The sequence below is a fragment of the Coffea eugenioides genome, chromosome 3 (genome assembly GCF_003713205.1).
Source record: "Coffea eugenioides isolate CCC68of chromosome 3, Ceug_1.0, whole genome shotgun sequence".
Classification (NCBI taxonomy): Eukaryota; Viridiplantae; Streptophyta; class Magnoliopsida; order Gentianales; family Rubiaceae; genus Coffea; species Coffea eugenioides.
The window spans coordinates 13,610,419-13,633,134 of NC_040037.1; the positions used below are offsets into that span (position 1 = coordinate 13,610,419).

The following is a 22,716-nucleotide window of genomic DNA, read 5'->3' on the forward strand; positions in this document are numbered from 1 at the left end:
AAGTCCTCCCGCTGACCCACCAGCCGCCGGCGACCCCGGGTCATCTATAAAAGCATAGATCAAGACTACCGTAATCCCTCATCAGTCCAGTCCATACTTCTTCTTCAGGCCTCAGCTACTTAACAATAAACTCTGCTCCACTTAACTCTTTCCTCTGTGTCTTGTGTTCTTGTCTGAAAATGGCGGCGTCAGTGAAAGTGCCAAGAATCAAGCTGGGGTCGCAAGGTCTTGTAGTTTCAGCTCAAGGGCTGGGCTGCATGGGCATGTCAGCCTTCTACGGGGCGCCAAAGCCCGAGCCTGATATGATCAAACTCATCCACCATGCTATTAGCAGAGGTATCACCCATCTTGACACCTCCGATCTCTATGGACCTCACACCAACGAAATACTCATTGGCAAGGTACCATATTTGCAAATTTCTGCTGTTGTGAGCTATGCATAAACTCTTGTACTTTTAATTTCTAAAAGAGCATATTTGTAAATATTTTATTTAGGTAAATTATACTTAACCCCCTGCACTTGAAATCTTGTCTCCCTTTGTGCCCCCTTAATTTTTTTGTCAGCACTTAAACTCCATTTGTTTAAATTGTAAGTATTATTAGTCAAATAAGACAATAATATTCTTCATTTCTTCTTCTTCTTCTTCTTCATTTTTTCATGCAATTATTTTTTCAGATGTTTGTCCTCACTTGTAAACTTTGAATGAATTATTTTGGATTTTGATTTTGGTGCATTTTTGTATCAAATGGTTTTTGCTATGAAGTTATTGATTTATTAGGAGCTATGCGTTGTATATTTACACAAATTCTGCTAGTTAAACATTCACTTGAGCAATATAATTCTCTATGGGTGCATTTGATAAAATTGAAGTTGAAGTTTGAAAACTGAAATTTGAATTTGAAGTCTGAATCCATTAAGTTGTTAAATGTTAAATTTGATACATTTAAGTGCGACAGCGTTAAGAGATAAAGTAAATAATTCATCACTTATTTTTTGAGAACAAGTTTTGCTTAAGAAATTTAGTGTTTTTTAATTAATTCAGATCTTCAATGTTTGGTTATCAAATGAGTCTGAATATATTCTGATTTGAATTCATTAACTTTAAGTGCTGAATTGGATTATCAAACAGGATCTATAATTATTAGGTAACCAAGCAAAAAACATGTTTAGGGTATAATAGTAATTAAATTTCAATTTGTCTCGCTATTCTTTGGTAAAGAACTCTTTGATTCATTAATATATTTTTCTTGCCGGGAATCAAAATAATTGAAGTTTTATCTCTACCATTGAGATATGTTACCTTCTAAAAGGAAGGAAAGGGAAGCAAACAAGGGGGAAAAATAGGGAAAGGGCAAAGTGATGATAAATAAAATTGGAGGTAGCAAAAGAAGTCAGTGAATTATTACAAGGGGTTAAGTGTAAATTATATTTATTTTATTAGACTATTTAACCAAAAAGACTAGACTCTTTTAAGGCACCAATCAAAAGTTCCAATTGCTGGAAATAACATAAAAACTTAGGTTTGTTTGGTTTGGTGTTTTTGGAGGTGGTTCATGAAAATTTTATTATAGTTTTTTTTTCTTTCTTGAAAAAATATACTTGTAAGAGAAAAAAAGTGGTTGAAAAAAAGTTGAGAGTTTTTATTTTGATAAATTGTTTTCTAAATAGCTTAGTCACCCTAATTTTTCAATATTCCGACAATGGCATCCATGTGGTGTCAATTGTCAAACGTGCAACAAAGTTGAGAAGAGAAGGTTGTAGGTCTAGCGCATACTTTGAATAGCTCTATCCCATTAGAAGTAGCCACGTAACACGAAGGATTAGAACTCTTCTACCATCTCTTTATTTTCTTTTGTTTTTTCCTTCAAAATTCTACATCATAATGGAGTTGGTAAAATAGTACTATTTTCGTCTTTGAAGTTAAAATTGTCATCAATTTATGGAAAGTTTACTATTTCTCTGATAAGGGATAGTAAAATTTACTTTTTATGAGCGGTAAAGTTTTAAAGATTATGAAAAGAGAATTGTATAAAGGAATAGAAGGGAAAAGAAAGGTAAGAAAATGGATGGATTGTGTTTGGATTGATTTTGGGTGGGGAAAGGAGAGGAAACGGAAGGAAAAGGAAATGGATGGATTGTGTTTTGCTCAGACATCATTTCCATACAAAAATAGACGGAAACAGAGGGAAAGAAAATCTCGTTGATGATTTTCTTATAAAATGCCTCAAGCACCCAAATTTAAACTTGAGTAACCATGTATTTCATAGCTGTAGAACTTGCCATTTGTGAAACCTGCTTTAGATATGAATTGTGGGATGCAGCAGCAGGCTAGGAATGTTTGACTAAGCAACTTATGTAAATATTTTATCTATAAGTAAAGTTCCTCTTTTGCTGTTAAAAAAAAAGAGAGAAAAACCATTCCTTTAAACAGCATATTTAGGTTTTCTTTCTTTCCCATCCATATCTAATCCAAATAAGACAAATGAGAACTATTTTCCTCTACTCTCCTTTCCTTTCTTTTTCACTAGGATGTTTTATTTATTTATCTTTCCTTTCCTTTGATCCAAATGGTTCCAAAAAGGGCACTAATTAATCTACATTGATCAGTTCCCTATTTTTGTATTAATGTGTATGTGCACGATTCTGTGTACGTTCATGTTGTGCTCCAAATCTTGTGAATGAAAAAGCTAGATTGTAAATTTAAGTTGAAGAAACATAAAACAAAAAGAGAAAATGGATTGGGTCCTTTAAGAGTATCAGACTTCTAAACTCCAAGGATTACATAATTTTCATATCCTTTCCTACATAAAGAAGTGGCATAGCCTTAACAATGAAGTGTTGGAAAAACTCCAGAGGGACTGTGCCATCCATGAAATCACAAATCCACTTGCTATATCATGCAATAATGTGTATGTCCTTGATGATTAATATACTGAAACCATGGTTCTAGGCCTTGAAGGAAGGAATAAGAGCGAAAGTGGAGCTAGCAACAAAATTTGCAGTCAATTTGCAGGATGGGAAGTTCGATGTGCGTGGTGATCCAGCCTATGTGAGGGCTTCTTGTGAAGCGAGTTTGAAGCGGCTTGATGTTGACTGCATTGATCTCTATTATCAACATCGAATTGATACACGTGTGCCCATTGAAGTCACGGTTTGCGCCATCTTGCCTTTCTTGTATTTTAGCTCCACCTCATTCTTGATGAAACAAAAGTTTGATCAACTCCAAATTTCGAATAATTCAGTTTCATGTCCATTTCAATTCTTCAAAAATTGCACAGAAAAGTTAGTCAACCTTATGGTCTAGGCTAATCTGCAGTATGGTATAGCTGATTTAGCACCAGGCATCCTGAAAAGTGGAAACAATGAAAATATCTTATATTAGCTTGACAGTCCTGCTGAGGGATATACAGATGGATATCATGCTATACATTGTACAGCTTTCCTTTAGAAGCAAGAGACCTGAGCATTCTCTTTCATTTGAGATAGGCTATCCGGTTGAGTAATGATATGCTATTTACTTACCTTGTCATTCGTTTCCAGTTGGTGCCAAAAGCACTGCATATAGAAGATTTTTAGTCGATATCTAAAAACATGGTACTTATTTTGTTCAGAGTACAGATTTTTGTCTAATTGTGAAAGCCAGCTGCAACTGCCCCATTGACCTCTCCAAGCAATTCAAAGATTTCAGCAGCTTACTTACATTAAGCTTTTATGAAACAATTTCTGTCTTCTTTTTCTAATGTAGTCAGCAAAGAATTGTCTTGTTTTTCCTGAGTATTAGGAAGAAACTTTCTTGCAGTTTAATGACTCAAAATACAGGCAAGTATAAAGGAAATCAAGGAAAATTGACAACTGATAATTGATATGTACGGCCATTATTATATATAGACGAAGTCAACAATGTCATGTAATCATATTGGAGGAGCATTTTGTTGGCATGGTCGTAGAGCTAAGTCATCCGGTGGGCTGTACATAGAGAAGTATCACTGGATGCTTGTTGCCATTTTTATCAATTAGCGATTTCAGTTTGACGTATACTTTGTCCACGACTTCGTTGAACTAGTGCAACTTTTACTTTTTTGCACGTAATATTTTGATTATCTGCCTAAGTATTGAATGTAATAAATCAGCTTTGCATTTTCTTGTCCATTGAAATTCTCTAGATAGGAGAGCTCAAGAAACTGGTTGAAGAGGGTAAAATAAAGTATATAGGTCTGTCTGAGGCCTCAGCTTCAACAATTCGAAGAGCACATGCTGTTCACCCAATAACAGCTGTGCAGTTGGAGTGGTCATTGTGGACCAGAGATGTCGAGGAAGAGATTATTCCCACTTGCAGGTAGTGCATATATTCTGCTGCATTTTCTACATGGTCTAGAAGAAATATGAAGTTCTCAATTCAGTTTTTGGTATAATCTTTCAGAGAGCTTGGAATAGGGATTGTTGCATACAGTCCACTTGGAAGCGGATTCTTCTCTTCAGGTCCAAAGCTGGTCGAGGATTTTACTGAAGGTGATGTCAGAAAGGTATGTGAATAGCCAAAAAGATTAATAGTTTCTATTGTAGTATAGTCAGTGGCAATCTTGCTCAATATCCCTATTCTTATCTATCTGTTATGTTGCTGCACTATTTGATGTCGAATAATTTGGTTGATCTTTTCTAAAACTATCTAATTTAATTAACTTCTATCCAACAGAGCTACACAACTAGCATTTTTCTATCCGACAAGTCTTGTAGTCTTGGATTCCAATAAATGCAGTTTTTGGCATTGTTACAAACTGAACCTTTCGTACAGACAGGATAGAAATTTTGTGCTCTGTATTTTGTTTGAATTTAAAGATAGCACTCGCATTGTCAAATATCATGAGCAGTGGGAGTGTTCTATTTTATGGTGCAAGAACATCCTAGGCATGAAAAAAGGAAGAAACTATGGCATTTTTTAGTAATAGTGTCTTTACAATTTTGAGGGGAAACGGACTTACATTGCAGTGTCATCATCTGGTCTTAGGCACCATGATTTGATGTTTCTATACATCCTGAGTTTGGTTGGTCACAAGTTCACTTGATAATACTGTCTAAGATTGTTTGAAAATGTTTTGGATTTCTATTTTGAGTATCCTCTTTAATGGGAAATGTATCTCAGGATGTACCTTCTACAATTGATGTTTCTTAGAGTACTCAGTCCACCTTACTGGGTTGTTCTTTCCCCTGAAGTTATTCGTAACGTCTTCTTTTGTAGACAACACATGCTTTGCTCCCTTTTGAATTTCTGGCATTACAGTTGCTTAAATTTTGAAATTCATGCAATGCAGTATATGCCAAGGTTTCAAGCAGAGAATTTGGAGCACAACAAGAACTTGTACGAGCAGGTCAATGCGATTGCTTCAAGGAAGGGTTGTACTCCATCACAGCTAGCATTGGCCTGGGTCCATCACCAAGGCAAAGATGTTTGCCCCATACCTGGCACTACCAAGATTGAGAACCTCGATCAGAATATAGGAGCTTTGTCTGTAAAACTGTCGGCAGAGGATATGGCGGAACTTGAATCTATTGCTTCAGCTATCAAGGGTGAGAGATGTGCGTCTGAAGCTGGCACTTGGAAAACTGCTGATACTCCACCTTTGTCAACCTGGAAGTGCACATGAAGACGTAACTTTGTTATGGCAATAATTTCTTCTAGCTATGTGCCTGATGGTGGATTTCACTATATTGAGAGTTAGAGTGATATGTATTTGTTCCAATAAATTTCGTCATACTATTGTCTCCGCGAGGGTTAAGGCAATTAGAGTTATAAGAAGCATGGAGTTTTTTCAGAGAGGTTGTAGTGAATAAAGATCTGGTCATGTAAAAACGTAATATAATTTTTCTTGCAGTTGAATGTATTAAAGGTTATCTATTCTACTTTTGAATGCTACTAATAATAGTTCACGTGTTTTGCACGCGATCGTAATAGCTTAAAATATATTATTCTTAAAATAATTCCTTCTAGCTATGTGTGTGATGGTGGATTTCACTATATTGAGACACTATTGTGTTGAGGGTTAAGGCATGCAAAGTTGTAATAAGAAGAACGGAGTTTTTTTATGTGGTTATAATGATAAATATTTAGTCATGTAAAAGCAGAACATAATTTTCTCTGCAATTGAATGTATTAAAGACTATCTGTTGTACTCTTAAATGCTATAGTGGTTCATTTTTTATGTGCTATTGCTATGACACTTATAGGTTGTCAAACAGCATTCAATTCAAGGCCAATTACACGCAAGGGTTAATTACAATTTCCTCCCTTAAGATTTGGCCAAACTACTAAATGATCCTTGAAGTTTGGTCAAATAACAAATGCCCCCCTATTAGTAACTTCCGTTAAGTATCATAGATGGAATTGATGAAAAGACAAGATAACCATAAGCATTATTAGTTGGACTAGTGCCTGTATTGTATTTTACAATAGGAACGAATTTTCAAACACCCATATATAATTTTATACTCTAACAAAATCATAATTCCTTCCTTTTATTTTAACCTTCTTCATCTCTAACTTTCTGAAAGCTTGAATATGGCAACCATGGCAGCAGCAGTCGAAGTGGATCTTTGTCACTACCGGCCACTAACATTCAATGGTGGATCTTTGTCAAATTTGCAACTGGAACTTGAAATTTTGTGTAAATTATGATTTGATCATCAATTTTGGCCAAAAGTGACCACAAAACCACCAAACAAGTCTGAATATCTGTATCTCGTATTCTCATCACTACTCAAACCAAATTCCACAAAATTTTTATGAAAAATTTATTCATGATAAATAGAATAAAAACCAAACAACTGCATCTCCTATTCTCATCACCACTCAAACCGCATTCTACAAAATTTGTATGAAAATTATGTTCATGACAAATAGAACACAAATCAGCAAGAAAACATCAAGATCCCTCTATTCTTTAAATTTATAGATCTCTAATAACAAAAAGAATCCATTTCACTTTAGATTCACAAATTCCTCATATTTACCATGTGGAAAATTGGCATGAGGCATATGGCAACTATTGATTTGTACCAATTGGAGTAGAAAAGTGACAAATCGTCCATGCAATTATGTGCCTTTTTGTGCTTGAAAGCTAACACATGGTATCATCCCAATTGAACCCTGTACACACTTATTGGTTATGAAGAAGTCTTTCGAGCGAAGGTTGCCGGCAAATTATATGTTATCCCAATTGACAATCCCAGCTATTAAATTAAAAGGCTATTTAAATCTAAACCCACTACAAGGTAAAGCTCTCAACTCGAAAGCACTTTCATTTTTTCTTGATTTTGGTATACTCTCTTTTTCTTTTCTTTTTTTTTCATAATTTTCATTTAATTTCTCCTCTATTTGTTATTGCAAAGCTCTTTTTTTCCTAATATTTTATTATTGTTATGTTATTTCGAATCTTTCTTCTATGAGGTAACAACTAGTGAAATTGCCTTTTCATAAAAATTTGCAACTCTTTTCTTTTTCTTTTGTGGTTTTTGGGCAGTCAATTTCTTTTAGTATATTTTAGGAAACAAAGAAAAGAAAAAAAATATTACTTCAGAAAAAGTCAAAGAAATTAGTGATGACACATGGGTAATACTTTTGTTGCTGACATCATACCTTAACTAACGTCTTAGGACAGCAGGGGGTCTTTGATAAACGTTTGCTTAGTCAAGGGATTAGACTGTTATTTGATTAAACCTCAAGGTTTGACTGGTAGTTTGGCTAAACCTTAGGGGAGGTAAATATAATTAACCCTAAACGTAAGCATATGAGTAAACATTTTATGCTCGGAACGTTTACATCAAAAGCAACTCCAAGGCTGTGTCATTGTAAACTATATCATACCAACATAAAGAAAAGGTCTAAAGCATTTGTGATATTTCTAAAACTTCAGGGGAGGCTAGTAATGCTGACAAAAAAACTTCAGGGGAGATTTATGAAATTATTCCTTAAATTAAATTAAAGGACAGACAACAACTGATAATTGGTAAGATTTTAAGCACTCCTCGCTAAGTTAAAAAGTTAAAACTTTACCTACAAGCAAATGGTCAAATTCAGTTTAAAATTGTGTTGTCATCTTCCGCCTTAAATGAAAATCAAACATCGAATGCATTCCCAAAAAACAAAAAAGGAAATGGCTCACCTTTGCACTTACGTCATCCAATTCCAATTTGAACATTACATCATCCATCCATTTGAAACAAACTCCTATGGAGATTTTTGTGTACTGTTTCTTTATTTTGACGTTGGATTTGAATTTATTTCAAATCTAGTTATCAGATCTAAAAAATTTTTGGATTTTGAATCTATTTTAATAGATCTTATCATCATTATTGGAGTTTAAAGCCGTTTATTAGCAAATCTGACTATTGCAATATGCATGAAAGGGAGACAATTTTAAAATTTCTTGTATTTTTCATATCTTTTCATAATTTCAGATATATTGCATTTGTTAAATTACAAATATGTAAGTTTTAGTGCATATTAAATTTGCCATTAAGATAGCTATGTAAATCAAATCATGCTGGCCGATTTTTAGCAATTCGTTAATGAAATCTGTTTTTTATATAAAAAAAATTAAGTGTAAATTACTCTTCGGTGTTTTATTGTTCACTTTTCAATTGTCAATAACTCTTTTAAGATATTTTGCAATACAAAAATCAATTGAAACCAGTAGACTCTGCCATTAATAGCAGTATTCATATCATGTTTTTTATTATTACTCGTACATCTAATTAGTCCCATTTAGAGAAAGAAAAAAGATGAAAACAGAAAGATATAAAAGTCATAAAAAACACAAATCTAGTTCAGAATTTGGCGGTGACCAATTGTTCTGTAGAATTAGTAGGATAAATAGTTGACAGGTTTTATAACCCCTTTTTGGTCAAATATTATTTAAATTCATAGTTGGATGGTGAAATATTATTTTTAATATTTAGGTCAATACAATTCCAATAATTTAAATTACCAGTTACTATCATCATTGGAAGAAGCACATTGAAGGAATGACACTCTAAGATGGCTACAGAATTTTTCTAGTTGGTTATACAACATATTAATATTCGAAACAAAATTCTAATCACACAATTGTATTTGATCTCAACTAGCCGTCACTACTTTAAATTGGTTTGGATCGCAAGTAATGTCATTACTTTATGTGAATATCAAATATGAAAAGTGCATGATATATATGAGGGTAAAAAATAAAATGTACTAGTCTTCAATTTCTTTATGTAGAATATTTTCTTGAATATTAATTTTTCACATATCTTAGTCAAGGTCATTAATCAACCTGGACCTAATCAACACCAAACCTAGGGCAAATTTATTGAAATATTGCCAAAAAGAAGTTCAAAAATTTTTTTTGAAAAGTTTAGTTCCATTTTTCTATCTAGGCCTGTTGTGTTTCTGACATGCAGTGGACCAGTTTATTAGTTCCATTTTCAACATAAGTAGAATAAGAGCCGAAGGGCTCTTCTGACGTGGATGGTTTTTCTTCGTTTTGGTCGTCCTCTCACGTGCGTTGTGCGTGGATCCTGGCAAGTAAAGCGATGCCGTTTTCGTAGTTTGTCTCGTTCAATTTAAGTTTGGTATCTTTTGCTTGCTCGCTTTGTTCGGCATAGTTTAGTTTCGTCATCTTGTTCCATGACGTTCTCCACTGCTGTGTATCAGAATCCAGCTAGCCGTTGGCCGCTCCCATTTCACTGATCCAGCTAGCCTTCGTGTACCTGTTGTACTTTTACTTTTACTCCTCAGCCTTTTCAGCCTTTCAGCCCGAGCATTAATGGGTTTGAACCTTGCTTCTTGCTCTCCAAGCATTATTCACTTTGGTGCTTTTCTTCCAGCTATTTTATTTTCCCTCTGCTCAGTATTAGCTCCGTTCATGGTTGGTTCTGCTTACCTGGGTTTTTTTTTTATTTTTTTTCCCTTGGGCTTAGTCAAGCTAATGTTTAGCCTTATTTTATTTCTAATTACTTGAATGCAGTTCGAGGATAAAGGCCGTTGGTGTTTTGCTTCTGAGATCTGCTCAGCATTAGCTTCGTTCGTGGTTGGTTCTGCTTACCTGTGTTCTTTTTTGATATCTTTTTTTTTTTCACTGGGCTTAGTCAAGCTACTGTTTAGCCTTATTATTTCTAATTTCTTGCATGCAGTTCGAGGATAAAGGGCGATGGTGTTTTGCGTTTGACAGATTAGTTCCCCCGGCTCTGAAGCTTTTTTCGTCTCCCTGCTCTGTTTTTCTCCATTTCTTCGACGGTATCCTCTTTTCCCCCTCGAAAGCTTGCCTGTGTTGTTTTTTGATATCTTTTTCCCTCGGGGTTTAGTCAAGCAAATGTGCGGTCTTGTTTTTTCATTTTTCTAATTACCTGGCTGCAGCTGGCTCTGCTTCTGAAAGATTCGTCCCTCGGCTCCGAAGCTTTTCATTTAGCTGCTCTGTTTGTTTTCCCATATTTTGCTTGTTACTCTTTTTCCCCTCGGACGTCTTGCTAGCGCCGGAACTGGCTTCTTCATTTGCTCTGTGTTTTCTACATTTTTTGGCCAGATGCTTTTTGCTTTTTCGCTTTTTTTGTGTGTTGCTTGGATATTTTTTTCATGGCGTATCTTACATTTTTTCCGCACAAAATATCCAAGGTGATTTTTTTCGCTTACATTTTTTCCTTTTTCCCGTTCTTTTTTCCTCTTTAATGTTTGCTGTAGTGCCTGGCTGTTGTGCTTTTGCCTTCGTTTTCCCCAGTACTGTCTTAATTGTTTTTTAAATTTTTTTCACCGGTAAATTGTTCTTTTGTTGCATTTATCCTCTTCCGGGCTTATGTTTTTCCCTTTGTTTCTATCAGATTTCCCTCTTGCTTGCTGTGTTGTATACCTTTTTCCTTTGCTTTTAGCGTTGTTGATTGTGTAATGGAGTGCTTTTCCTTATTCCTTTTCCTTTTTTTTAAAGCGTAGGTTAGAGATGGAAAAAAAAACGCAATAGTCTTGATGCAAAAGAAACCAAACAAAATGGCTGATTGAAATCTTGGTGATTTTGTTGCCTATTTGCCTTTTTCCCGGTAAGGTTCCTCCAGATTGAAGTTGTAAAGTCTTGGAAATTGATAACCATTCAAAATCTTCCTGTGATATGGCTGTTAGTGTTACTATGTGACAGTGATAAAAAAAATGTTATAGAAGTTCTGGATTAATGAATCATTATTGCACTCTATCCATGTATGTTTGTAGCAGTATGGTGGGAGAAAATTATCTAAAAAATGTAGGGGTGAGAAGCGATGCAGGACATCACCATCTAAGATGGACAAGCCCAACCTGTTATAGTTCTTTGAACCGTAGATTTTAACCTGCCATTATGCTTGGTGTCCTGTTCTCCTGTTTGACTTTTAGTTATACTTTTATTAGCTCGTATTTTGCCTGAATGTCTGTATGTATGTAATCATTAGTTCTACTTTTATTAGCTCGTTGTTTGGTTGGATGTCTGTATTTTATGCTATCATTTTGTCTTCTTTTGTCTTCCCTTTTTTCCCGTGTGTTTTTCCCCTTGAACCTGATTAATCTTTTTCTTTAGGCTATGTGGTCTGAGCATGCTGATGGGATGTTGCTTGTGCCTGAGGTGAATGCTTGCACGGTTTGTTGGACATCTCAAGTTTAGCTTATCGAGGCATCGCATGTGAAGACGACTTGTGGCGGTGAACTAACAAAGAAGTTTCGCTACTTTGTTTTTTCTGATTTTCAGGTTCAGTTTTATGTTGTTTCTTGTTTACTTTCCTTTACTTCTTTTGCTGATTGTGGTTTTGTCTATTTTAGGGTGTTAAAGTGACTGCACTTGCGATTGATGAGAACATTGCTCGTGTTAGCAATCTACTTGTGCCTTTTAAAAAGCATCGCATTTGCAGAGCCCGTGTTTATGAGATACCTGACTCTTCTTTGAGTCTTGGTTCTTATTGCTTTTATTGGGTTTTGACTGATGAGACTATGATTGATGAATTGCTCGAAATTGAACCTCCAAAACTCCCATGCTATTTTCGGCTACGCTCTATTGCTTCATGCGACACTGTTGTCGACACAGAAAACTTCATAGGTGACTCTCTATTTTTGTTGGGTTGTTTTTCCTCCTGCTATTGTACTCCTTGTTCCTATACATTTGTTTTCCTCTGAATTTATCCTTTTTTTTTGGACTCACAGGTATCATGGGAATTGTTTTGTGTGTCTTTCCTGCTAGAGAGGTATAATTTGAAGGGGGGCTGTCTGTCGCACGCGACTATGTTATTGTTAACTATGAGTAAGTGTTTTCCTTTCTTTCCTCTTTGTTTATTGAGTTTAGCTTTTGTATTTGAGTTGCTACTGAGTTTTCTTTGTATGTTCTTCTGTGTTAAGGCTTAGGCCTATTTTTTTGACCCTCTGGAATGAGTTTGAAGCCATTGAAGGGACTGACCTAGTGGCTAATATTGCACAGAATCCCGTTCTGTCTTAGGGTGACTACCGATAACTGTAAGCTTCTTTATGTTATAAATAAATAGCTTTTCCTCTTTTATCCATGCTATTTTTACTTTCAGATTTGGTTTTGTCTGAGCTTTGTTCTCTGGATCACTCAGTCCTTTCTCCAGATTTATCATTAACAACTCAACCTTCGACCGTGATTTTGGTTTCCCCAATGGTTCAAGAAACTGGGAACCTCCGGACATGGTCTGCTGGGTTTTTTCCCCTTACCTTTTTTTCCCTATTTGCTGTTCTCTGTTTCTTTTTTTTTTTTACTGTTACTTTGCTTTAATAAATTACTACAATCTGTTTAGGTTTCAAACTAATATCTCAGAGCTCACACGAATGGTCCATGAGAGGAGTTATGCTAATCCATGTGTATTGGTCCCTCCAGTTGCTTCTAGCCGTATAAGTCAGATCTCATTCATTGCTCAAGCAACGAAGTTTGTGAGTTTGCTATTATGTTCTTGCCGAAATCATATAGACTTTTGATGTCAACTTTTTCCATATCCATCTTGATTATTTGATAACTTTTTCCCCTTGCTTTGTATGTTAATCACCCCAGGACATAGGAACTACTTGGATAAAAGGCACGGTTTCTCTTGAGTATAAAATGGGTAGACTATGGTATCTAGCCTGTCCACATTGCTATCTTCCTAATGATTTTTCTTTGACCTGGGGTATTATGTGCCGCTATTGCAGCCGAGACATTTATACTTTCCCTAGGTATGGTGTCTTTTAGGTGGTCTGTTATAATTTTTTACTTGATCCTATGATTTTTTTATTGTATGCTGCTGTTTTTGAATCCTCTTTTGTTAGCTAAATTGCTTATTCGTTAGTGCTATAAGGGCTTGTGTGACTCTTGGTATCAAGGATGGCACTGGTTCACTCAATGCAATAGCCATGGGAGATGAGGCCGAGAAGTTGATAGGTATCAATTCTCACCATTTATATCAGGCTGATAAAGAGGTACTGCTAATTTTTCTGGTATTTATGCATTTGTAAAATGTAATGTTGTTTGCTGGTTTTTTCCCCTATGAGAATGAGTCATTGCTTTCACTTTGTCACCAAAATTTGCATGTTATGATCCCATGGCTTTCTGCACTTTCCAATCACATATTCTCATGCCGTGGACACTTCCGTTGTCTATGCTTTCAAACGTTACATCCAATGTTGAAGCATCTGGTTTTGTGTTCGGACACCAGCCCTTTTCATGTACTATCACGTCCTTGATAAATCAGTTTTTTCAGCACGATTGGACATCATTCGTTTCTTTCTACCAGTTTTATACAAGTCGCTCTAAGTACCAATTGGTAAGTGCTTTCCTTTATACAACTTGTTTACAACTGCATTCTTCGCTAATCTAACATATGTATTTTTTAAAAATAGGCCCTTCCACAATATGCTGACCTTCGACTACATGAAAACACAACACCAACAATAATTCTTGCAAGTGGCTATAAAACGTATTGCATCGGCATGGAACAGAGATCCCTTGACAAAAATTGGGCCACTTTTGCAGTCGAACATGTTCTTTGCCCTGGAGACATATTGCTTTTTATTCCACAGTCGGCCACCTCCTTTGCTGTTATCATATTCAACAAAAAAGGCATTGAAAAGCTATATCCATGGCATTTTAATTTTACTGTTCAGCTAGCTTAGTCCATATTAGATTACTAAGTGCTTCGATTGTATTTGCGAATACATTGTAGTTCTGTCTCTTCCTCTATTTTAAAGAACTTTCTGTTTACGAAATTGTTTCCATTGTGTATATTGTTCTATTGGCCTCCAGCCTTCCTAAAAGTGCTGTATATTACTGCTTATTTTGTGCTCTTGTGTAACCCATATACCAAAAAAAGTAAAAAAATAAACCCCCATTGGCCTAAGCAAGTATATCCTCCTCCGTTACTTTCCTTCCACATTGTATGCTTGCCTGGGCATCTTCTCTTTCTATACCACCGCGCACCACGCGGTTTATGCCTCCTAGTCTTTTTATAAAAGGAGCCTGCCATATGTCAGACACATGGCGAGCCACATTTAAAAATTGGTTCCTATCTTAGAGCCCACCGTGTAGGGTGGCAATCGGATCCAAATCAGGTTGATGGGTCGGGTTAAAATCTGAATATAATAGAAAATTCGCTGGCCCGAGTTTGACCCGTCAACTCTAAACGGGTCAGGATACTTAATCCGAACCCGAAAATTTCGGGTTGACAGGTCGACCCGAATGACCCGAAACTTAATTTCAATTTACTAATTTACCACTGTAATTTCTAATAAAACCAATTTTGCACAAGACTAATTGCATAATCAAATAATAAAAATTTAAATAAATATCCCAAACCAAATCTAAAATAAATTAAAACACCATAAAAGTAAAAAATAATATAATACATTATTTGTCCAAACATAATAATTTCAACTTCACAAAAGTTAAATAAATTCATTTAGGATTAAGTGATTAATGCCTTTGGAAAAAAAGAATAACTTAGTTTAGTTAGATAAAATAATTTTTATGTTTATTAAATTATTTTTAATTTGTAAACGGGTTATCGGGTCACCCACGGATTGACCCAAATTCGACCCGTTTTCTTTTCGGGTTCACCGGATTCGACCCGATTCTGACCCGTACCCGCGAAATCTCAACCTAAACCTATTAATTTCGTGTTAAGTTCGTATCGTATTTTCAGGTCGTATTAAAAATTGCCACCCCTAATCAAATTGCCATCCGTGATCCATCCACTATAATAAGGGTATTTGGAGGCATACGAAAGTGGTGGGCTCACTGCTTCTGAACCTTTACAATTGGGTCCTATTTACGTAGTGGGAATTTGTTTTAGGGATACGTACTAAGATAATTTTTTAAAAATTAATTAAAAAGAATAGAAATTTAATTATTGGAATTTCATATTGCTATCAATTTTCTCCTCCAACAAAAACATATAAATCATTTGTTTAACAAAACCTTATCGATAGTGCATCTTAGTAGCAAATTATAGAAAAGGGTTAGCTATATTGCCAAAACAATTATGTTCTTGCCAGGGCAATTTCACTCTAAATAATAGTAATACCCTCACAGACCAAGAGTAATCATATTTTGTATTGTAAAGATCCACGGAATAAAACAAGTGCCAAAATTGAAAACTAATCTAAAGTGGGATTTGGCTCATCTCTAATTGATTCTCTCTCTATTTTCCGCAGTACCTATCTAGATGTATGACACGTATCTTCATTTATAAACAAGAGTTAGGATTAGTTAAATTTAAATTGACCTTGTCCCTTCTTAGTAATTGAAGACGTGTTTCATGCATCTAAATATGCATTGTACGAAATGAAGAAAGAACTCACTAGAGAGGAGCCAAATCCGTCTAAAGTTATGTCAGCAAATTCTATCATATTTTATATTGTAGATTCACAATTAGATGATTAATCATTTTTATAGTTGAGAAGGGCCAATCTGACATCGTCTTACAAATTTGTTCATTTTTCGTTAGGAGAACCACGTTTGTTGTTACTTTCTTTTTTTTTTTTTTATCAATTGTCATCCCTACTCTTACTCCTACTCTAATTACGAGGAGGCTCAACTGAGCCTATGGGGGACCGATGAGGATAGAACCACCACCGGACCAGACGGGTGCACTATGCACCCGTCTGGATTTGAAGTAGAGCCACAACAGTGGCATTTTGGTGGGAGGCAAGGATTCACCAAAGCCTTAAGGGCTTGAATTTCTAGGCCACAAGTCTGTTGTTACTTCCCAATTTGGGCTGTCATATTCTTCCAAGAATGATTGATCTCAAACACAAATTGTTAATCAATTTTGTCAAAATGATGGAGTTTGAACCTCAAATAGCAAAAAAAAAAAAAAAAGATAACAAAATACACCAACAGCAAATTGACACGGTATCAGGCGCAAAACGAAATTACACAAAATACACCAACAGCAAAATATATTGATAAAATGGTGCACGGCGTACAAACCTCATTGGTCGTTTCCACCATATCTTGACACGAAAAGAGCCATCGATCCTTTCAATTTTCACTTCAATCTTCCACAAAAGCACCAAAGAAAGTCAGACCACACAGATGACCATCACACTCCCTGATGATATATCATCAAGAAAAAATAGAGCAATAATTAGTTGTTTGTTCATCAATTTCATTAACAAAAAGCAAAAAAAAAAAAAAAAGGAGCATTTAATTAGTTGTTTGTTCATCAATTTCAATGTGCTCGAGCACGCACTACAGGCAACTGAAGTAGTACAAAAAAGCTACCAAAATGTCAATATAAATTAAACTCCCTTAAATGAAAAAAAGCATGATTATTTCTACAAGCCAATTAATGGTAACGACAAAAAAAAATTACGAGATATTGCACCAGCTCAATCTATGATGATGATCTTCAGATTCTCATTTCCATTATATTCCTGTGCTTCTTCAATTTCCCTTACTAAAGATTTGACGCCGTCTCCACACTCATTCATTTTAATGGTCTCAAGAGTAGATATACGCCCTAAACAAGAAGGCATCATTTCCAATTTAGAAATGCTCCGGAGTTTTAATTGCTGAAGGCACGGGAAGTAATCATCACTGTCAGGGTCTGTCTCTATCCACTCAACAATCTGTACATATTCCAAAGTCAAGACCCTGAGTTTAGGGAATCCTCCTTCCATCAGCTCCCATTTTTGGCCCTCCGTCGACTGGGCTCGTAATTTGAGGACTTCAAGATTGGGTAGTTGTTCCATCAATGACATTTTTCTACAGGGAAGACCCAGACCGCCAAGGCTCAACTTCTTCAAATTCATGGGAAAAGAAAGCTCAACATGCTCCCATGAACCTGAGGAGTAATTGCCCAACCAGGCGAGTGATTCTAGGCATGCTAGTCGACTCATGTTGCAGCATACTCTGTTTTGTTCCCCCAAATCGAAAATTTTAAGTCGGCGAACGTTGGGAATCCTTCTCAACAAGTTCTCTCCCTCTTCGCCAAGATAAAGAAACAGAGCAGAGAGTGTGTCTAAATTGGAGAGGTTTTCAACAACGCTGTCATCGGAGGAGAGAGGAATGACGACGCCATGCCTTACATGTACATGCTTCAACTTCTCCATGTTCCAGATGCTATCTGGCAATGAAACCGTCTCAAGAGAATTTAGACTGAAGGTTTCCAAATGTGAGAGCTTGGCTATAGATGGTGGAATGAATTCCATTTCCGAAGCTCTAAGGGCTAAGTACCTCAAACAAAGAAGTGATTCGACTTCAGCTGGAAGCTCCTTCAGCCTTAGCATAATGCCCTCTAAATTCAAAACTTTAAGATGTTTGTAGATGCAAAAAAGGAAGGAGATGTCACGCAACTCAAACTTATCTCCTAGAGTAGCATCATGGAATAGCAGAGTATCTAAATGTGGACAAAAGAGCTTTGACTTTATAAAATCCTCCCCATTGGAGCAAATGGACAACCGAGGTAGGTTGGGAGGCTCATTAAAGATAGAAAGCTCATCATATCCTCGCAAGACCTGAAGAAATTTCTTTTCTTTCGCCTCGCCCTTACAGAACTCAAATATCAAATCGTGAACGTAACAAGTTTTGACTCCACCAATGGATCTGTTTTCACTTACCATAACTAAGTTTCGGCCAATCAGGTCCATCAGATATTCTTCTGCAATATCCTCTGATCTCTTTCCTTCAATTATTTCCACAAACCCTTCTGCAACCCAGAGACACATCAACTCCTTGGCACCAATTTTTTCATCCTCTCGAAATGCAGCAAAATACAGCAAGCATGCCTTCAAGTGATATGGTAAATGCTCATAACTGAGCTCCATCGACTTTTTGCATTGTTCTGCATCAGCCACCGTGGTTGAAGTGAAACTTTCAGCAAATCCTTCCCAAACACAAATATCATGCTCTATAGTTGCTAGGACTCCAGCTACAACAACAAGTGCAAGTGGCAATCCCCTGCACTTTTTGGCAATCTCCATTCCCAATCCATGCAATGCTTGAGGACAATCTTCTTCTCCAAATACCTTCTTCTGCAGTAATTCAAAACTTTCTTTCTCACTAAGCGGGTGAAGATAGTGAGGTTTCCCCCCATATTCAACCTGTGAAGCCACATTAGAAGATCGACTCGTGAAGATGATTCTACTTCCTTTCTTATCATCCGGCAATGAAATTCCCAGCTCATTCCATACCTTAATGTCCCAGACATCATCAAAAACAACAAGATACCGATTCTCCTTTAGCTTTTTGTAGAGCTTTTCCAGCAACGCATGTTCATCCAGATTTTTTAACTCATCATCCTTCCTGGAATGTTTGCCATCAGAGCACAAAATTTGAAGTAACACATTTTTCATGTTATAGGCTTGAGAAACAGTACACCAAAGACGAATGTGGAAGTTACAGATTACTGAACTATCATTGTAAACTTTTTTGGCTAAAGTCGTCTTACCAAGCCCAGCCATTCCCACAATGGGAACAATTTCCACCTGATCCGCTCCCCATATAAGTCGTTCAATTACTTTTGCTGCATCATCATCAAGACCAACCATAATTTCATGGGCTATTGGCATTTGACCTTTTGATAGCATGCGGTGGGAAGTCTTGCTAACTTCTGGTGCTCTTAAGCTATGAAAGGAAGGAATACTTTCAATAATGCTTGAGCCACTGATCTGATCCTTAAAATGCTTGATATGGATGTTGGTATTAGCCAGCACATCATAACAGTCAAGAGCTTCTGTGGATTCTGAGAAGCTGACTTCTCCCTCCTTCACTCTGTTTAGAGAATGCGAGTAAATTATAATGCCTGCCTCACTAAGAAGAGAGCCAATTTTTTTGTTTTGCTCATCCATCTTCTCCTGCTGCTCCCTTAAAATGCTTCTCAAAAACCTCAGTCCTGCATAGAGTATTCGCATTTCATCTTTCATAGAATCCATGAAGCTAGAGCTGCAGCATAACAGCTCCCAGAGACAACTTATGAGAGAATCATTGAAGTTGTTTAATATCTGCTTATCCATCATTCTATCATGCAATGATTTTGAGGATCTTGTAGCTCTAAGAACTTCCATAAAAATCTCATAGACTTGAAAATCTATAGGTGTGATTTTCTGTTGTTGCTCATATATCATGCAGCACAACTCAAGATTGTGCAGATCCTCATCTTCCCAGAAAGAACACATGTAAGAGAGGCGTGCTGCGTTCAAAGCCACCACTTCAAAGTGAGCCAATAGCGAGGTAGGAATATCTGCAGTTCCTCGCAATTTGGCAAAGGGAATGAAGCTTTTCAAGAATGTTAGCTTTGCTTCAAGGGCTTGGACTTGAGCACTCAAAATAGCAGAAACAAACGATTCACTAATTTGCGGATGCATATAGTCTTTTGTCAAATCTGCTAGATTTTGCAGGATGAGGTCTATGAATTCCATTAGTTCATCATCTGTCATACAAGAATTTGATTGCAATGACCTGCTGCTGGCCAAAGCAAAGTAAATTTGGATGATTTCTTGCTTAGGTAATTTGATCTGTTCCTCAATTTCCAAGAACATTCCATATTCGTCCGTTTCTGATCTATGGGAAAGAGAGTGAATATCCTCCTCATATTTGTGAAAGGTATCTTCGATGCAAGATAAGAAAGATGGAAGACTGACCTTCTTCACAACATTGTCAGATTCCAAGTACAGATCATTGCTTTGGCTCCACTTTCTTGCACACATAAGAAATGTTTTGAGAAATTTCATGCGTTCGATTGCACCAAGAACACCGTCAGGAACATACCGGTCTTGGAAGCTGTTCAGGAGCGACTCTAGATCAAGTAAGATCCGATCGATGCTGCAAGTGGAGGCCATCTCCATCTCTTATGCAGGGATTTTCGTCAATTTCACTCTCAAATTTTAAGAGAGAAACAAATCTCACTAACTGCAGAGCTGGTAAAGTATTTCTTTCCTGAAAATTACTTATTTGTTTCTGGTGAGAAGGTGAAGAAGAGTATTGAGATAATCAACTATTCAACTAGGTGGAATTGGCATCAAGGTGGACCCCAGGCAATGATAATCAATTATTCAACTAGGTGGAATTGGAGCTAGGCACCCAAAATCCAAATTTATCTTGAACTAATTACAAATGGAGGAAATTGATAAAAATTAGTTGACTCTGTCATCAACATTTTATTAGGGAAATTTGATATGGCAATCTCTCAGGATTACGGCGAAATGCATTCTTGAAACATTTTCTGTTTTTGGTTTGTATTACAAATATGAGTCTGTCTTAGTTTCCCTAGTCATTACAAGCACATTAATTGGAGTTGATCAAAATTTTGTACGCATTCAAACAGAGTTAGAAACAAAAGAACAGCACTCTGGTAAAAGAGAAAATGTTGGATTATCATAAAGTCATCTTGTGTTTAGTAGAGTGAAGAAGTTTTCATTGACAAGTTTATTATTTTTGGACTATTTCATACTCCTCATATTGGAGTTGAGAAGGACCACTACGGCATTGTCCATCGGCAAAGGGTCCCTGCACCTATACTGCAAAAGCGTAAAAATTTAACTTGATTTACTGCACCTACACTTGTTTTACTTTAATCTTTGTAAATTTACTGAGTCTTTGAAAAATTTAAGCATTGTTACTCCATATAGTCACATCCTATTATTACATACACAAATTCTATGAAATAAAAATTATCATTTTCATTTTAGTTCAAGCTTAGTTATTGCTCCTCAATTTTCTTATATAATTACTGTAACTATTGAGTTGTAAAGCTAATGTAATATTCACAAGATTACCACATTAAAATTAAACATGAACAAGTAATAGTTCTTAAAAAGCACATAAATCAAGAATTTTTTAACAATATTTATATCTAATTCGTTCAAAATACATGAAAAATAGTAATAAAACATGCGGTCATAAGCCAATACATTTTCAAAAGTTGAAACTTCGTCATATCTTTGTGACTTGAATCCAAACATGCTTGATGATTTATATTTCTACACCAAAAAGAAATCAACCAAAAAATTTGCTCAACCAATAAGAAAAGTTAGAATTTCAATTATGCAATATCAATATTGGCTCTCAAGAAAGTTAGTAGATATGTCTTCAAATGTATTTTTGTGTTTTGAAATTTGTATATATTTAATATTTAGTAATAATATATTCGAATGTATAATTATATTACATACATATCCTTATATATATAGCTAATTTAAGGGTTGGGCCTATATCGAGTTTGAACTTAATGAGGTCCAAACTCGACTCATATTTAATTCGGATATAATTTTTAGGCTCAAACTCGTATCGGTTTAATGAAAGGTTGGGCTCATCAAATTTTTTTTGGGCAGAACGAGCCAAGCTCAGGTGGCCTGGCTCCAGTGACAATCCTAATCATAATAAATATAAACACTAAGATAATAAACATAAAGAGTAAAATGATAACGTTCAAAATTAATGAGTGCATTAATGTTACCAATATACAATGGTCAAAGAAAATGATTGGATTAAAGAAGTAAAAAATTCTACTAATTAGCAGAAGTACTTTTTTCAAGAGTCAGGACATAAATGCATACTAATTATTTATACTAATTTATCTATGTATCATAGATATATTTTTCAATTATCTTTTTATCTCATATATATTATATCAAAAAAATTGATAAAATATTTAAAAAAAAAATCATCCGAGATAATCTCCTAACTAGACGCAAGTACATGCCCATTTCAGTGTTACTTGGGCCATTGGAAATTAATTGAAAGTCTTCTCATTAGTCTTTCTTCAACATTGAGGGTTTCCATTTGGAAAATGAGAGAGAAGGGGACTGGCTGCTCTTCGGGTCAAGCACGACCAGAGAACCCTCCCTTTCCTTGCTTTTTAACACAGGGTTCATGGCTAAGGCATACCCATATTTTTAAATGTTTGATATCAATTCTTCTTATTTACGTAGAAAACTTTCACGAGTTGACTGAGAATTAGGTCCTATTTGATAATTCAATTCAATACTTAAATTTAATAGATTTAGATTTTAACATGTTTAAACATATTTAATAATAAAAAATTAAACATCTGAATTAAATAAGTAGTACTGTATTTTTTTGGCAAAATATATACTAAAAAATAAGTGATAAGTTATTCATTTATCACTTAATATGACATACATTCAAATGTATTAGATTTAATACTTAATAATCACTTATCACTTAATATGACATACATTCAAATGTATTAGATTTAATACTTAATAATTTTAAAATTTCAATTTCAATTTT

The 22,716-nt window shown here is 35.5% G+C and overlaps 2 protein-coding genes across 2 annotated transcripts; one reads left to right on the forward strand and one right to left on the reverse strand.

Moving 5' to 3' along the window:
- On the forward strand, positions 1 to 5,902 carry LOC113767048 (auxin-induced protein PCNT115-like). The gene is made up of 5 exons (XM_027311219.1): positions 1 to 401; positions 2,952 to 3,152; positions 4,165 to 4,337; positions 4,422 to 4,524; positions 5,311 to 5,902. The coding sequence occupies exons 1-5, from the start codon at positions 180 to 182 to the stop codon at positions 5,641 to 5,643; spliced, it is 1,032 nt and encodes a 343-aa protein (XP_027167020.1). The 5' UTR covers positions 1 to 179; the 3' UTR covers positions 5,644 to 5,902.
- A 10,492-nt stretch (positions 5,903 to 16,394) lies between these two features.
- On the reverse strand, positions 16,395 to 20,309 carry LOC113766084 (putative late blight resistance protein homolog R1B-17). Its single transcript, XM_027310310.1, has 2 exons — positions 16,850 to 20,309; positions 16,395 to 16,573 (listed from the first exon to the last, which is right to left on the reverse strand). Exon 1 carries the CDS (start codon positions 20,307 to 20,309, stop codon positions 16,854 to 16,856), a length of 3,456 nt encoding a protein of 1,151 aa, XP_027166111.1. The 3' UTR covers positions 16,395 to 16,573; positions 16,850 to 16,853.
- Between the last annotated feature and the right edge of the window lie 2,407 nt (positions 20,310 to 22,716).

Excerpts from the sequence above, each read along its gene's own strand:
- LOC113766084 (XM_027310310.1), bottom strand. The coding sequence starts at position 20,309 with ATGGAGATGGCCTCCACTTGCAGCATCGATCGGATCTTACTTGATCTA.
- LOC113767048 (XM_027311219.1), top strand. The coding sequence starts at position 180 with ATGGCGGCGTCAGTGAAAGTGCCAAGAATCAAGCTGGGGTCGCAAGGT. Across the intron at positions 4,338-4,421 it reads GAGATTATTCCCACTTGCAG|AGAGCTTGGAATAGGGATTG; the intron begins GTAGTGCATATA and ends ATAATCTTTCAG. Across the intron at positions 4,525-5,310 it reads CTGAAGGTGATGTCAGAAAG|TATATGCCAAGGTTTCAAGC; the intron begins GTATGTGAATAG and ends CATGCAATGCAG.